The sequence below is a fragment of the Micromys minutus genome (assembly GCF_963924665.1).
Source record: "Micromys minutus genome assembly, chromosome: 31".
Classification (NCBI taxonomy): domain Eukaryota; kingdom Metazoa; phylum Chordata; class Mammalia; order Rodentia; family Muridae; genus Micromys; species Micromys minutus.
This window is the reverse complement of record NC_137966.1, coordinates 15,790,280-15,805,545: the sequence shown is the minus strand read 5'-3', so window position 1 is coordinate 15,805,545 and position 15,266 is coordinate 15,790,280. Positions and strand designations below refer to the sequence as shown.

Below are 15,266 nucleotides of genomic sequence, written 5' to 3'. Positions count from 1 at the left end.
CTGCCTGTCACCTGCCACCAAGCCTAACAACCTAAGTTTGATCTCCAGGACCCACAAAGAGGAAGATGGCCTCTAAACTTCACATGCACCCTGTGACAAGCATCCATACACAATTGAAACACTCACTTGCATATATGTAAGTACGTGTGTGCATGCAAACACACACACACACACACACACACATTAAAATGTAAGTCTTTTGTTTGAAGACACCAGGCATCAGACGGCTCAGCACTTCCCTCCTGGGCTTGACGACCTAAGATCCACGTGATGGAAGGAGAGAACCAACTTGCACAAATTGTACTCCAACCTGCACACACATGCCATGGCGCTCACAAGCCACACACACACACACACACACACACACACACACACACACACACACACAAATAAGAAAGTAAACAAATGTAACTAAAGTTTCAGAAGCATTTATTTATTTAGATTTATTTTATTATTATTTTGTGTGTAGTATTCCACACGACATGCATGCCCGATGTCCAAGAAGGTAGTGAGCTTCCATGGGAGTACTGGGAACCAAACATGGACCTTTGCAAGCACAAGAGCTTTTAACCACTGAGCCAACTCTCCAGCCCCGAAAGGTTTTATTTTATGTGTATGGCGTTTTGCATACATGTATGTTTATACATTTATGCAGTTCCCACAATGACCACAAGATGGTGTCCAACCTCACGGAACTGGAGTTACAGAAGGTTATCAGCTGCCACGTGGGCTCTGGAATTCAACCATCACCCCTTCCTCTGGAAGAACCAGCAGTGTTCTTAACCACTAAACCATCTCTCTAGCACCAAGCCTGGGCTACACAGAGAGTTTCAGGCCAGTCAAGACTTCCTAGTGAGACCCTGGCTAAAAATGAATTACAAATAAATTAGATAAATTATCCTATCAGCTAAGGAAGTTTTTGTTCAAAAGGTAATCCCTTATCTCCATTTTGTTCAGTTTTCAAAGGGGTGGGGTGGGGAGAGTTACTCAAGTACAGGAAGCCACTATCTTGCAAAAGGAGCAACTGGGGGTAGGGGGAAGGGCACTAAAGTAAAAAAAGAGAGAAGCTAGCCCAAGATAGACAGAACCTGAGGGGTACAATTGTCAGGGTCAGGTCGGGACTCCTGCCCAGTCACCCCCTAGAGGTCAGAAGGGGGGTGACTAGAATGCCCTGGGTCCGTGGAGATCACCAAGCACAGGGGCAGATCACTGCAGGCAGCGAAACAGACTCCCTCATGAAGTCTGGAAGGAAGATGGCCTCCTTCCCTGGACTCTAGCTGGACACCAAGTGTTAATGTCCCATAGTCATCGTGGACAGGAACTCCTTTTTAATTTTTTAAATTGAAAGTTTTTTTTCTTTCCAGAGAGTACATAAATTTGTTAAGGAAAAAAAATTAAGGAAACTAAGAGTGGGCGGGGCTTACAAAAAAGGCGTACATGATCTTTAAATTTTGATAAACTGCTCTGGCTGTCCTCAACACCCTAAGATTTGGCCTGGCTTCAGAACAAAATGAGGTTGCCCACCATCCCCCACCCCTTCTCGCTCTCTGAAGGTCTTATGTATCTAAAGTTGGTTTTGATCTCCCTATGTAGTCAATGATGACCATGAATTTTTAGGCTTTTTTTTTTTAGATTTCTTTATGTGTATGCATGTTCTGCTGCATGTATGTGTGAATGCACCATTTGTGTGCCTAGTGCATGCCCTCAGAGGGCAGAAGGCATTAACTCCCCTGGAACTGGATTTACAGCTATGAACCACCATGTAGTTGCTGGGAACTGAACTTTAGTCCTCCAGAAGAGCAGCAGCTAACTGCTTTTAACAACTCAGCCACCTTATCAGCCCTTCTGAGCTTCCTTCCTCCTTTCTGCGAGCTCAGGTATTACAGGTATGTAGTATCTGCCCAGAATTCAGCTGGGATGGAACACAGAGTCCTGTGGTGCTAGATAAGAGCTCTGGCACTGAGATCTCCTTAGCCTCTGATGGCATTTTGAGACAAGGTTTTACTTTGTAGCTGAATTCTGGCCTGGAGTTCATAGAAATCCTTCCCTCAGCAAGATGGCTAAGCAGGTAAAAGCCCTTGCCACACAAACTTGACCTGAGTTTGAGCCCTAGAATTCATGGTATGAGTGTTTATGTGTATGGGTACAGGTGTAAAAAGTTGTCCTCATGGGGCTGGAGAGATGACTCAGCCGTTAAGAGCACTGACTGCTCTTCCAGGGGTCCTGAGTTCAATTCCCAGCAACCACATGGTGGCTCACAGCCATCTGTAATGAGATCTGATGCCTTCTCCTGGTGTGTGTGAAGACAGCGACAGTGTACCCACACACATTTAATTAATTAATTAATTAACTAATAAAAGGGAGGGTCTCCTATGGCTCCTAATTTGAAGGAACACACCATAATAGCAGCAGAAATGGTTGGTGGCGTAGCTCAGTTGGTAGAGTGCTGTGCTAGAATGCCGGAAGCCCTGGGTTCAATGTACATCATTGCATGAACCAGGTATGATGTCACAGACCTGTAATCTCAGCCTTGGGGACATGGAGGCAGGAGGGGAAGAGGATCAGAAACTGAAGATTATACTCAGTCATATAGCCAGCTCTAAGACAGCTGAGGATACAGGAGATTCTGTCTCAGAAACAATGAAGAGCAAATATCTCAGTCAGTATCCCACGGTCTATCCTGTACCACTTCTACCGTGCACCACAGTCTACCCTGTACTATGGTCTACCCTGCACCACGGTCTACCCTGTACTACAGTCTACCCTGCACCACGGTCTACCCTGCACCACAGTCTACCCTGTACTATGGTCTACCCTGCACCATGGTCTACCCTGCACCACAGTCTACCCTGTACTACAGTCTACCCTGTACCACGGTCTACCCTGCACCACGGTCTACCCTGCACCACGGTCTACCCTGTACTACAGTCTACCTTGCACCATGGTCTACCCTGCACCACGGTCTACCCTGCACCACTGTGTAGTTTACCTGTGGCATGTTCCTCACTTGGGAGGCCATGACACTGGTGCCATCTACTATAAGATTTGTACTGAGTACCAACTGTGTGTGAGGAACCCATCGAGATGGGCTTCTGACCATCCACAGGGCCACTCCACCATGAAGGCCACCGTCTCCTCCAGACTCTGCCAGGACCTCTCCACAGCCACCTTCTTCTCTCTGTTGCATTTTTTCCACTATGCAGGCTCAGGCCCTTCTGCCGACAGACACGCCTGCACTGAGCAGACGAGGTTGGACCCAAGTGAGTTTCATCCCCATGTACGTGGTCTAGCTGATGGCTCCTGTGGCTCAGTCTCCTCACTGTAAGAGAGATGTACAGATGTGCAGCAGGAGTGGTATTTTTTTTTTTTTTTTTTTTTTTTGTCTGCAAACTTACTGGGTGTCCAAGTATAAATCAAGGCAGTCAGGTAAGTTTCAGAATCCAGTCACCTCTATACACAATTGCCATTCTCCACTGTGGACTGTACACCAAACCAACTTGGAGTTTCTTTCTTTTTAAATTCATTTTTATGAGTACACTGTAGCTGTCTTCAGACACACCAGAAGAGAACATCAGCTCCCATCACAGATGGTTGTGAGCCACCATGTGGTTGCTGGGAATTGAACTCAGGACCTCTGGAAGAACAGTCAGTGTTCTTAACCACTGAGCCATCTCTCCAGCCCTCAACTTGGGGTTTCTAAGTGATAAAATCAGTTTTTGTAGTGTTCTGTCAAATCCAGCTCTTCCCAGGGACAGCTCAGCTCCCCAGACTAAGCATGAAGAGGGGGATGAAGGAGTTCTTCTGGGCGTCTATACCCCATGAAGGAACCCTGAAGTCCCTGCCCTCCAAGGCTCTGGTCCTTTCCTTCAGGTTTTCCAGGCCAGCAGAAATAGGATGTTCCATAAATAGGGCCCTTAGGAGTATTGAGGTCACTGGGTTTATCTGATGAGTTTAAAGGTAGAAGTGATTTAAAAGAAAAAAAAAAAAAACCTTATGGAAAAAACTGGGGTTCAAGAACAAAGCAGGAGGTTGACATATTGGGGATTGGGAGTCTACAAGACAATGGGATCTATTGTTACTCTGACCCCTGGCTCTAGTCAAAGTGACGCTGATAAATACATGGCTCCGAATGGTACACCCGGACACGGGAACATATAGCCTCACATTCATACATAAGGACAAGAATGTTCACAGGGACATTACGACAGTTTTAAACTAGAAATAACCCAGTGTTCGTCGACAGGAAAACCTATGTTTCTACCATGGTCCAGGTGACAATTCAATAAAAATCAAAACAGTAAAAATAAGAAACCGAGAATGTATTACGCAAACTATCATCGTTGGTTTTTGAAACAGGGTTTCTCTGTGTAATAGCCCTGGCTGTTCCGAAACTTGCGTTGTAGACCAGGAGGGTCTCAAACCCACAGAGATCCACCTGCCTCTGAGACCTGGGATTAAGGATGTGCACCACCGTGCCTGGCCATTCAGTTCATAGCACTTGCACGGGAGCTCCAACAGTAACCTGTAACAGTTTCAGGCGATCTGTCTCCTAGCCTCTGAGGTCACCACACATACAGGCAAACACTCAAATGCATAAAAATTTTTTAAAATTCCTCAAAATGTCTTTAATTATGTGTGGGTATGTGTATGTGTACAAAAGTGTCCACAGAGGGCAGAGGTCACCATTCACAATCTTTGCAGCTGGAGTTACAGGCAGTTGTTAAGTTGTTCAGGGTGCTTGAACTCTGAACTCAGGGTGGTCTGCAAGGAGTGAAGAACCACTCTGCCTCCATCGTAGCCTTAAAAACCATCTTATAGTAAAGAAAAACTAGGTGATTCTCCTGTTACTGATTAAACTTGTTTCTCAAGAACTAGCTTATGCCCGACCTATAACCTTCATTACAAAGGATTCCGTACTGTACCATACAATGGTTCCAAGAGTGACAAGGGGTTATAGGACGACTTATAACTACCTTGTCATTACTGTCACCTTATTATGCTTACCTTGCAACCATGTCTTTGTTGCAGGGGGGTCTTGAAGACAAAACAAGCATGCTCATGTTCTGCTCCTGTAACCCCGCCTATTTTGCCTACCATCCCCCTCCCCATTTGCAAACCCCCTACTCCTGAGCTTTATAAAAACCCTTGTTTTCCTCACATTCAATGCTGACCTCTCAACCCCCACCCCACCCCGCCCCATCTTAGAGGAAGGCAGCCCTTGTACACCAATAATAAAATAGCTTGCTTTAACTAAACGCTTGCTTTAATTAGTTTGGCAAAGATGATTTGGGTCAGTGGTCTTTCTCCTCTCATCTATGGGATTAACAAAGTATTATCTTATTTATTTATTTAATGTATGTGAGTACACTGTTTTCAGACACACCAGAAGAGGGCATCTTTAATTGTCACTCCTCTAGTCCAAAAGTGAGACTTTTAAAAAGATACACTAGAACATCTTTTTATGTATATCCCAAGTCAGAAATGTGGTTGGAGAGGAATATGTTATTGACCGGAGAGTAATATAAGAGACTTTTGCGAAATGTAATTATTCTATATCTGGTACTTGAATATAAATGAACATATTCATATGAAATCGCATTGATCTGTACGCGTCATTGTATAATATGCCTCAACAAAAGTATTAAGAGTTGATGAGGACGATAATAGTGACCGATTGATGAATAATATCATACAGTGGGCAATGTCCCCCTGGATCCCAATCCCACTGCTTTGCCATCACCGGTTCCCGTCATTTCGAGATACTAGGAACCGAAGAACCGAAGGTGAGGATCCGAGTAGCCCAGGGAAAGGAAGTTCTAGGCTGGCTGCAGGACGGAAAGTTAGTCAACCGACTGCAAGTCTAAGGCGCTTACGTGACCGCGGTGTAGGCATCCCCTTCCGCCTTCTTCCCGAGATTGCCCCGCCCAACCAAGACCTCCTGAAGAAGTAGCCAATCACCAGCCGGCCAGGCCCGGGGTCACTGACCTGGAGTCTCCGTCACCTAAGCTGACTACCAGTTTCCAATGAGCGAGCTGTCCCGCGGCCATACACGATCAGCCGCCTTACGTCCAGTGCCATTCGCGCCCCGCAGCTTTTCCGCGGCTTATGCTTTACCCTTGCGGGTTGGCGCTCTGCCAGCCAATGATTGGTGGCGCTGGACCAAGCAGCCAATGGCTGCTCGCCTTCGTGCGCCTGCCCGCGTCGGTTGCCGCTGTGCGCCTCGCTGCTCGCGGGAAACGAAGGTGGATTGGCGCAAGCAGGGGCCAATGGGCGGTGCGCATGGGGAGCGGGGCCAATGAGCGTCCCGGAGGCGGGGCGGGCGCCGCGGCGGGCGGCTGCGAGGAGAGGCCGGTGGTGGCGGCCGCGGCGGGTCGCGGCGACGGTCAGCGGTCGGCCATGGCGGAGGCGGAGGCCGGCGGCGACGAAGCCCGCTGCGTGCGGCTGAGCGCCGAGCGTGCCAAGTTGCTGCTGGCCGACGTGGACACGCTGCTGTTCGACTGCGATGGCGTGCTGTGGCGCGGCGAGACGGCCGTGCCGGGCGCGCCGGAGACTCTGCGGGCGCTGCGGGCCCGCGGCAAGCGACTGGGCTTCATCACCAACAACAGCAGCAAGACTCGCACGGCCTACGCGGAGAAGCTAAGGCGCTTGGGTTTCGGTGGCCCGGTGGGGCCCGAAGCGGGCCTCGAGGTCTTCGGCACGGCCTACTGCAGCGCGCTCTATCTGCGCCAACGCCTGGCCGGCGTGCCGGACCCCAAGGCCTACGTGCTGGGCAGCCCGGCCTTAGCGGCCGAGCTGGAGGCCGTGGGTGTCACTAGCGTGGGCGTGGGCCCGGACGTGCTTCACGGCGATGGTCCAAGCGACTGGCTAGCCGTGCCGCTCGAACCCGACGTGCGCGCGGTAGTGGTGGGCTTCGACCCACACTTCAGCTACATGAAGCTCACCAAGGCCGTGCGGTACCTGCAGCAGCCCGACTGTCTGCTGGTGGGCACCAACATGGACAACAGGCTCCCGCTAGAGAACGGCCGTTTCATTGCGGGTCCGTGCGCCCAGGGGCTGGAGGTTGGAGGGCGGGCCCAGCCCTTCCGTGTCCTCTGACCCCAGCGTCCCCTTCCCTCCCTCGCTCTGCAGGTACCGGTTGTCTGGTGCGGGCCGTGGAGATGGCCGCCCAGCGCCAGGCGGACATCATCGGGAAGCCTAGCCGATTCATCTTCGACTGCGTGTCCCAGGAGTATGGTATCAACCCGGAGCGTACCGTCATGGTGGGAGACCGCCTGGACACAGACATCCTCCTGGGCTCCACCTGTAGTCTGAAGACTATCCTGACCCTCACCGGAGTCTCCAGTCTTGAGGATGTGAAGAGCAATCAGGAAAGTGACTGCATGTTCAAGAAGAAAATGGTCCCTGACTTCTATGTTGACAGCATAGCCGACCTCTTGCCTGCCCTTCAAGGTTAAAGATCTAGTGTCTTTAATCTCTGGAATAAAAAAAAAAGAAAAAGAAAATCAGCTACCTAAATTAATAGGTGGGGCTTAGGAATTGCTGTTAGGTGGCTGCCGGTTAACTGAAGTTAAGTAAGCAAAGGCAGTAGTTAATCTTGTAAGTAAACGTGGGGTGGGGGTGTTATTTACAGAGAATTCTATTTTAAGATGCACTTTTAAACTTGGAAGGCATTATGGGGTGGGCATAGCACATGCCCATCATTCAGGTAACCTCAGGCTCAGTTGCTGAGAGACTGAAATGGATCAAGGGTTGTATGTCGTGCTTTTTACTGAAATGTAATCAGGAATCAGGCCCTACGGTGGGCAGAGAGTAAAAAGTGACATGCAGACCAAAAACTGGGACTTCCTCTAATGTGATCATGCAGTAGAGGTGCCTGCTACTGTATCCCAGTATCTCACCTGCCAGGTGGGAGCGCTCCATCATTGGGGTTCGGATGCTGCCTTTTAACAGCCTCCACTCACTTTGCTTCTTTGAAAACCTCTCTGACATCACAATTGTCTGTTCTGTTTCAGATGCCCAGCACTGAGACCCTCATGCACAGTCAGCTAAACTTTGGTTGTCTTGTGTGAATTTAAACCCAGGTGTCTTAAGTGTGGCCTGCTCAGCAGCCAAGTGGGTATGGGATGCCTACCCTGAACTCTGTGCTGCTTTACAGGGGGCTCTGAACAGTGTTCCTTTTTTTTTTTTTTCAAACTAGTGAATGACATTGTCACTAGTGAGGAGTTGGATCTTAAGTGTGTGAATGAATGTCTGTGCTCTGTCTCAAGGGTAAACCCTGCTGAAGAAAAGTCAGCAGCATAGCCAGTGTGCAAGCCAAGGATTCCCAGAATGCCCTCTGGGTAGGAAGAAATGAGTCCTGAGGATAGTTGAGTCTTATAAGAAAGCATCCAACCCCCTTGTCCAGGTGACTTTTGGTTGTGGATGGGTTGAGTCGGTGCTCCTTGAAACCACCTATCTCTATCTTGGACTTCCTTGTTGGTGGCCAGCCATAAGGCCTATCAACCAGTTGGCTTCTCACCATCTCTGGCCTTTTCCTCTGTTCTTCAAGTCCCTGACCTTTAGCAATCTGCTGAGCAGACTGGGAAGCATTCATGGGGCACACCCGGGAGGTTGTTCCTTTTGGCTGACTCCTTTCTGGCACCTTGCCCTGTACCAAGTGGCTACTCATGGTCACAGCACTTCACCTGTTCAAGTTCTCAGAGCAGTAAAAGGTATCCCATGCCTGAAGCTGCTCACAGGTCAGCCGCGACAGTGAAGTGGTGTCATGGATGAACAAGACAGCAGTAGTGCCTGTGACATTGGTGGTGCTGATCCTGTGAGTCTGAATAATTACCAAGCTTGGCAGATGTACAGCCAGGGATGCCCTCCTGCGCAGATGCTGGAGAGTCTGTTATATTTCCAGCTTGTCTCACTGTGTGATCTCAAATGCACATTAAACTCTCAACCCACAATGATTAGGTCTGCCTTCCTCTAATTTCTTTGAGTAGCAGCTGTCTAGCTATGGGTGGGAACAAGGCAGAAGGTTTTAAGGCAGGCTGGGATTCCAACTCCAAAATCATTCACAGTGGGCATGACCACTGCAGCCCCACCCTGCCTGTAAGGAATAGGTCCTAAGAAACAGGAAGTACATGGCATGAAGCCAAAGTAGAATAAAGCTACTGGGTAAAGTACTGTATGTACAGCTAGGTTAGAAAAAAACATGTTAGGAACAGAGTCTGGCTTAACCATACTTAATGTGGAGCCAAGCTACTTGTCCGTGGTTCAGCCTGAAGCACACAGTCATGCACAGGAAATTTATCAACAGCCCCATCTGATGCTAATGGGGTCTTGGAAGAAGTTTGTGAGGGAAGGTAAGAAAGCAATTAGCCTCATACTGGTGGTTCATATACATTTATTGACGGTTCCTGTGTCTTAGCTCAGGAGTCTGTAGGTAACAGACATCAAGGAAAAGATCTGCCTAACCAGACAAAAATCCTGGCCAACACCTAGCCAATTCTGACTTTGAAGCTGGCTCTCACTCCAAGACCCCATGTTCTGCACAGGCCAAGAGTCCACAGACAAACGGGGTGACCAGGAATCACAAGTGGGGGAGAGGATTGTCCTGGCTCTGAGGCAGGATATCAGATACTGGCTGGGAAGGAAACAGTGGGGTTGGGAGGGGAGGATACAGTTTGATTCATCAAAGGCATCCTGAGGTTTCCCTGGCTGACTCCTCCAAGGGGCTGCAGACAATCAGTGCATTGTCAGCAGGGGCTGCAGCATGAAGCAAGGGCACATCCACACTGAGAGCCTCAGGTCCAAGCCTGTTGAGGTAAGTGTCTCTACTACCCCCAAGACAAGAACTCAGGGATGTCAGGAGACAGGAATGTCCCCATGTACCATCCTCAGCCCCTTCCCTGTGCAAGTCGGCTCCGAGTCTCAAAGACGGAAGCCCCATAGCCAGTACTGTGCCCTCAGGTGAAGACCAAACCCTGCCATAGGGGCTGGAAAGCAGCAGGCTTGCTGCTGCTGCTGACTCTGCTCACTGCAGGGGCCATGGCTGGAGGACTTCTTGGCTTCATGTACAGTCCTCCCAAGGTAAGCACCTCTTCAAGCCTCAGAGTATAGAGTGGGAAGAGGGTGAGGCCAGTATGAACACCAGCCTTGAGCAGATAGTGAGAGAACCAGAAGGATATGGAAACATTGGTTAAGGCTGAATCCCAAATACCTCTTAGCCATTGCTGCAGATGCTCCGAAAGACCTCCCCGAGCTCCAGGGTACCCTGGCCCAACCAAACCACTCTAGTGGATGTGGCTCAGAACATGGCGACCATCATGGTGACTCCGTTTCAGAGCAACCACAGCTGGGCCGTGCTGTTCGACGGGGAAAGTGTGAGTGGGCTGGGGGGGGGGGGGGAGTGAAGGTGTTAGGAGTGGCCTCGACTTACCTATCTGCTCCCCCAGGGCTACATCTGTTACCGCCCTGCAGAGCACCAGGCCTGCTTCCTCCGTCTGATGGAAGCCCGGGATTGGGAGACCCTGCAGCTGCTGCTGAACACTTCCAGGGTGAGCAGTTCTACTTGGCTTGCCACCCACAAACCCCCAAGGCCAGGGGATAAACAAAAGGTCCTCTGTACAGTCCAGCTGGGCCAGCCAGGGCTCTGGTTTCAGCGGAACAGAAAGCTCTATCTTCCCGACTAAGGCTGTTGACAAGGGCAGGTGGAAGGGCCATCAGGCTGGGGTGGGTACGAATGACCTACCCAGCCAGGAGCAAGGAAGTGCTATACAGTGGCCCACCAGAGTCTCTCTGCAGGCCCAAGAGTCACATGTACCTGGCCAGGACACCCACTATGCCCAGGAACTGCTGGCAGTTTTGGGGGGCCATACTGTGGACCCTACCCAAGTGGGAGCTTCAGTACAACACCTTTGTGCAGATACTCCCATCTACTGGGCCCGGTGGGCAGAGGGTAAGTTGGAGTAGGTTGGGTGAAGAGGCCTATGGCTCCTGCAGAACAGTGCTGGGTAGGGGACCCTTGGGATTCATAAAGTTCCCTTTTCCCCAGGGCCCCAGAGACAGCGGCTGATCTACCTCTGCATTGACATCTGCTTCCCGAGCAACATCTGTGTGTCTGTCTGCTTTTATTACCTCCCAGACTAAGACCCTCCCTACCAAGCTCTCCCGGCCTATGGTCCCACAGGCCAGTCCTGTCTCCACAGGTCAGCAAGCTGGCCAGGTCACCAGTACCTATGGAAGGCAGCTGACAGTAGGAATGAATAAACCCAGATAGCCTGGCCGTAATGGTAATTTCTGAAGTTGGGGTACCTGGGACATAGGCATCAACCTCCTCAACAGTTCTAAGCCCTCTAGGTCTAGTCTCCCTAAAGGGAGAAAAGACTCCCAATCCAGACACTGTAGCCTGGCTTAGTGAGCTTTCTCACAACAAATTGGGCATGAAGAGAGTCCCAGGGTAGAGTAGCCAAAAAATCTAGGTTGGCCAAGAGGGGCAAGGGTAGTCTGGTCAGGTCCAAAGGGCCTGACATGCAGAGGCTGACCTGAGAGTCTCACTTGGACCAGGGTATTGTTCAGGTATATCCTCTTTGAGCCACTATACCAGGCAGTCCTGACTGCCCAATGCAGCCTCAAGGGGCAGAGGCTAGCCCAGCACACTGTCATTGAAGGCCAAGCAGACAACAGCTTTCTGATGGCCACCATACTCTCTCTTGATTTCTCCAGTCTCTACACACCAGAGCCGGGCCAGGTTGTCAGAAGAGGCTGCAAGGCGAGATAAGGCAGAAGTGAGATAGTGGCCTCTCTAGCAGCCTTGGCAATATGGGGGAAAGAAGAGGGCAGGGCTCACCTGTGACGATGTACTGGGAATCCCCTGAGAAGGCACAGCCCCACATCCAGCCACGGGATGACTCTCCAGGGTTACTGCTCTTGATGCTGAGCTCCGTCATCAGGGAAAAGTTGGATGTCCTCCAGATTTTACATGTCTGGTCAGCTGAACAGGTGGCAAGAAGCCTGGAGTTGAACATGGGGTATCTCAGTAGCTACTACCGCCCTGTCTACTTACCATGCACCAGGTCACGCCCCCAGCTTGTAGATTCCCTTCCCCCAGGGCCCTACACGCACGTAGAGTCAGGGCTGAAGCGGCATTGCAGGGCATAGCGTGTGTGGGCTGGGATCTTGGTCTTGGGGATGAGCTGAGTCACCTCGTCACCAATGCCCCCCGTCAGGTTCCAGACAAAGCAGTTTCCCTATAGGATAGGAGGACAGTCATTCAAAACCCAGACCCTCAGATAATGGATTTGGGACACCTGGGCCAAGGCAAAAAGGCCAATGGTATCCTGGGTCATGTTTATAGGAAATGTAGCCCCAACAAGGAACCGTGCCCAGCCAGCCAAAAGCAGGAGACCACCCACACTAGCCAAGTCAGAGGTACTGCTGGCCAACAGATGTACCAGGTATGTGAAACAAGTGATATTCTGGGATTTAAAAGGAGAGTAAGAGACAGGAGCTTAGAGCAGGGACCAAACTGAAGCATCTGCAGGCCATGAGGAGGAGCTTCTTAAGGTCTCAGAACAGTGCAGGAGGACTAAAGGATAGTTCTATGGTTGAAGGGGAACAGGTCAGGCATCCTGGAAAAGCCACAGAGCTTATCAGTGTCAAAGGAGATCAAAGCAACTGGAACATGAAAGGAGAAATAGCTGGCCGTGAGAAATAATGGCCTAGTCTGATGACCAACAGGAGTGGTACCCAGGTGCCTGACTTTGGGAGCTAAGTGAAGCTCAGCAAGACCTGAGAGAGAAGCAGAGAATCAACTCGTCTGTAGAAGATGAGGGGCTAGGTGCTGAAATGGCCCTGTAGCCACCCCCAACACTCACGGCGCTATTGACTGCTGCCATGTAACTGGCATCCGGGTCGATGTGGGCGGACGTAATGGAAAACTCAGGCTCGGGAATCAGCTGCTCGTTGTGGTCCGTCTTCAGGTCCCAGATGTGGATAGCACCGCTCTGGTCACCCACAATGAGTTCTGCCTGGGATGTAGTTAGTGGAGGTCAGATGTAGCAGTGCCCCTGCCCTTCACAGCCCTCGGTACCCCGGTACTTGGCCCCGAGTGCTCCTCACCTGGTTGGGATGCAGACACACACAATTAATGGGTGCATTCACCTGGAAGATACGCTGACACTGCAGGTTCCTGGACCTGTGGGGAGTTAAGTTTACACATGGTTTCTAATGGATGCTATCTGTGCCCCCATCAAAAGCCCCCATTCTCTGCTCATCAGGGTTGCTGCTACCTTAGGAGAAAAGCTTGTGAAGTTTAGTGCGCTGTCCAAGACTGGCTCTTTGATCTAATTCACCCACTCAAATCCCCCTTGCTTAAGTCTGTTTGTAGAATAACCTGCCCAAAGACAATCCCCTGGCTTGCCCCCTCTCCAGGCAGCCATGCTCTCCGGCCGGCCCAGCACACAACACCACCTGAGGTCCCAGATGCGCGCCGTGCAGTCCTCTCCGCCTGTATACATCCAGCGACCATCCTCATGAAAGCCCACCGATGCAATATTCTTATTGACTCCGTCATAGCTGATGATGGGGTTGGGGTTATTGGAGTTGAGATCATACATGCGGATATGTTGGTAACCTAGGGACACAGGGTGAATTGAAGCATGCGCGCCAGGCAGAGCTGCCGCCAGTAAAGGGTCAGAGGTCAAGAATCTCAGGTACCTGCAGCAGCAATCATGCTCCGGTCTGGAGTGATCTCCAACGCATTCACCTGCTGAGCTTGTTAAGGATAATAGGAAGGGAACCCCAGAGAGGGAAGCCTTGGAGTCACAAAGCCATCAAGACCTCCACAGCCTGGTCTGAGTTTCCCCAAGCACGTCGTTCATACTTAAACCTGGCCAGCACCACCCTGCTCCCCAGTGGAGGATACAGAGTCCTGATGCTGCACCGTTCGTGTGCAGATTCCACTGTGAGCCTGCCAAAAGCGCACCGTGTGGTCATAGCCTGCAGTTGCTAAGATGACAGGGTCACTGCCCACTGTGCCTGGGGTGGTATTCATTGTTTGATGGCTGGGGGGGTGGGGGGGATGAGTCCTGCACTGGGCCAAAAGCTGATAAAGTCCAAAGGTCAAAACATCTGGAGAGAAAAGATGTATGTATAACGATCTGCACACTACAGTATACCGGTATCATCACTTTAAAGATAAGAAAAATGAGTGTTCAGGGTCACTGAACGCTGACAGTCACAAGAGATGAGACTCCTTTGCTCCCCGCATACTTGCAGACGCCGCCTCGCCAGCAGCCAGCAGGAGGCAGTCACACGCAGAGGGCAATCACCGGGGCGCCGTCTGCCGCAAGGTTAGGCAACGCATGCGCAGGGCGACTAGGAAAAGCCGGGCACTGCTGCTGCTGAGCATGCGTAGCCGACCGGCATTGGGATCGGAAGGGTGGGGGCGCTGTCTGGCAGGACCCCCGCGCTCCCCAGTGCTCTGCACACCGCCCAGGCTCTGTCTTACCGGCCTGATTACCCCGACCGCACTCTCCTAGCCACCCAGCCGTCGGTACGCAGCCCTCGTCCCGCGGGCCCCGTACCTTAACACACGCTCTGCACTCTGCCTTAGTCCAGGACGGCGAGGCGAGAAGGAGCGAGTCGATAGGAGCCGGGCTGAGTGTAGAGTTATCGATAGTAACTCCGGGAGAGACCATGGGTCCAGGGAGTGGGGGAGTTGACTGGGATAGCAGAGTTCGGAGATGAAGAACTCCAGAAGTGATCCTGCGCGGAGTGGCCATCAGCCGCGACCCCAGCCTTGAACTCACTGGGAATTACAGCCATGGGGCTGCTGCCTATTTTCCAGGCTTGGCTCCCAGAAGGAATTACACTGTCGTTGTCCCTCCACCCCCCCCCCCGCAGACATACACAATCCCCTACCCTTACCAACCAAGGTAGAATTTCTGGTGAATGCAAACTTTCAGATGAAAAACATTTTTCATTTTATTTCTTTTTTTTCTTTCTTCCTCCTCTTTTTTTTATTTTTATTTTTTTTACTATAAGCATATCTCTAACATTGTACTAAAAGAATTACTTTCTTACAAGACGTTCAAATGCAACTGGGCATTCTGTACTTCTATATGCTTTATCTAGTAACCTAGTTTAGGCCCTTTTAGACCTGTCCAGCTCCAGCCTGATCCTTAGGGCACACAAGTCAGCCCAGAAATCCATTCAAAACTGCAAACTCTCATGCCTCTATTTTTAATTTTTTTTATTTTTTTTAATAATACTTTTTA

The 15,266-nt window shown here is 50.7% G+C and overlaps 3 protein-coding genes across 4 annotated transcripts; 2 read left to right on the top strand and 1 right to left on the bottom strand.

Annotated features, from left to right (window-relative positions):
• Positions 1 to 6,324: 6,324 nt before the first annotated feature.
• PGP (phosphoglycolate phosphatase) lies at positions 6,325 to 8,957 on the top strand. The gene is made up of 2 exons (XM_080942167.1): positions 6,325 to 7,036; positions 7,129 to 8,957. The coding sequence occupies exons 1-2, from the start codon at positions 6,397 to 6,399 to the stop codon at positions 7,452 to 7,454; spliced, it is 966 nt and encodes a 321-aa protein (XP_080798293.1). The 5' UTR covers positions 6,325 to 6,396; the 3' UTR covers positions 7,455 to 8,957.
• Positions 8,958 to 9,965: 1,008 nt separating this feature from the next.
• Positions 9,966 to 11,165, top strand: BRICD5 (BRICHOS domain containing 5). Its single transcript, XM_080942168.1, has 5 exons — positions 9,966 to 10,077; positions 10,215 to 10,370; positions 10,443 to 10,544; positions 10,792 to 10,945; positions 11,042 to 11,165. The coding sequence occupies exons 1-5, from the start codon at positions 10,036 to 10,038 to the stop codon at positions 11,134 to 11,136; spliced, it is 549 nt and encodes a 182-aa protein (XP_080798294.1). The 5' UTR covers positions 9,966 to 10,035; the 3' UTR covers positions 11,137 to 11,165.
• MLST8 (MTOR associated protein, LST8 homolog) lies at positions 10,022 to 14,554 on the bottom strand. 2 transcript variants are annotated; one of them, XR_013975645.1, is made up of 9 exons: positions 13,913 to 14,041; positions 13,705 to 13,756; positions 13,459 to 13,621; positions 13,108 to 13,183; positions 12,864 to 13,016; positions 12,112 to 12,236; positions 11,837 to 12,000; positions 11,532 to 11,751; positions 10,022 to 10,681 (listed from the first exon to the last, which is right to left on the bottom strand). XR_013975645.1 is itself a non-coding variant. In XM_080942166.1 (9 exons), exons 2-9 carry the CDS (start codon positions 14,039 to 14,041, stop codon positions 11,633 to 11,635), a joined length of 981 nt encoding a protein of 326 aa, XP_080798292.1. In that variant the 5' UTR covers positions 14,042 to 14,118; positions 14,498 to 14,554; the 3' UTR covers positions 11,148 to 11,632. The 2 variants fall into 2 exon arrangements, 1 of the variants encoding a protein (XP_080798292.1); XM_080942166.1 differs by lacking the exon at positions 10,022 to 10,681 and adding an exon at positions 14,498 to 14,554 and having other exon boundaries at positions 11,148 to 11,751; positions 13,913 to 14,118.
• Positions 14,555 to 15,266: the final 712 nt, after the last annotated feature.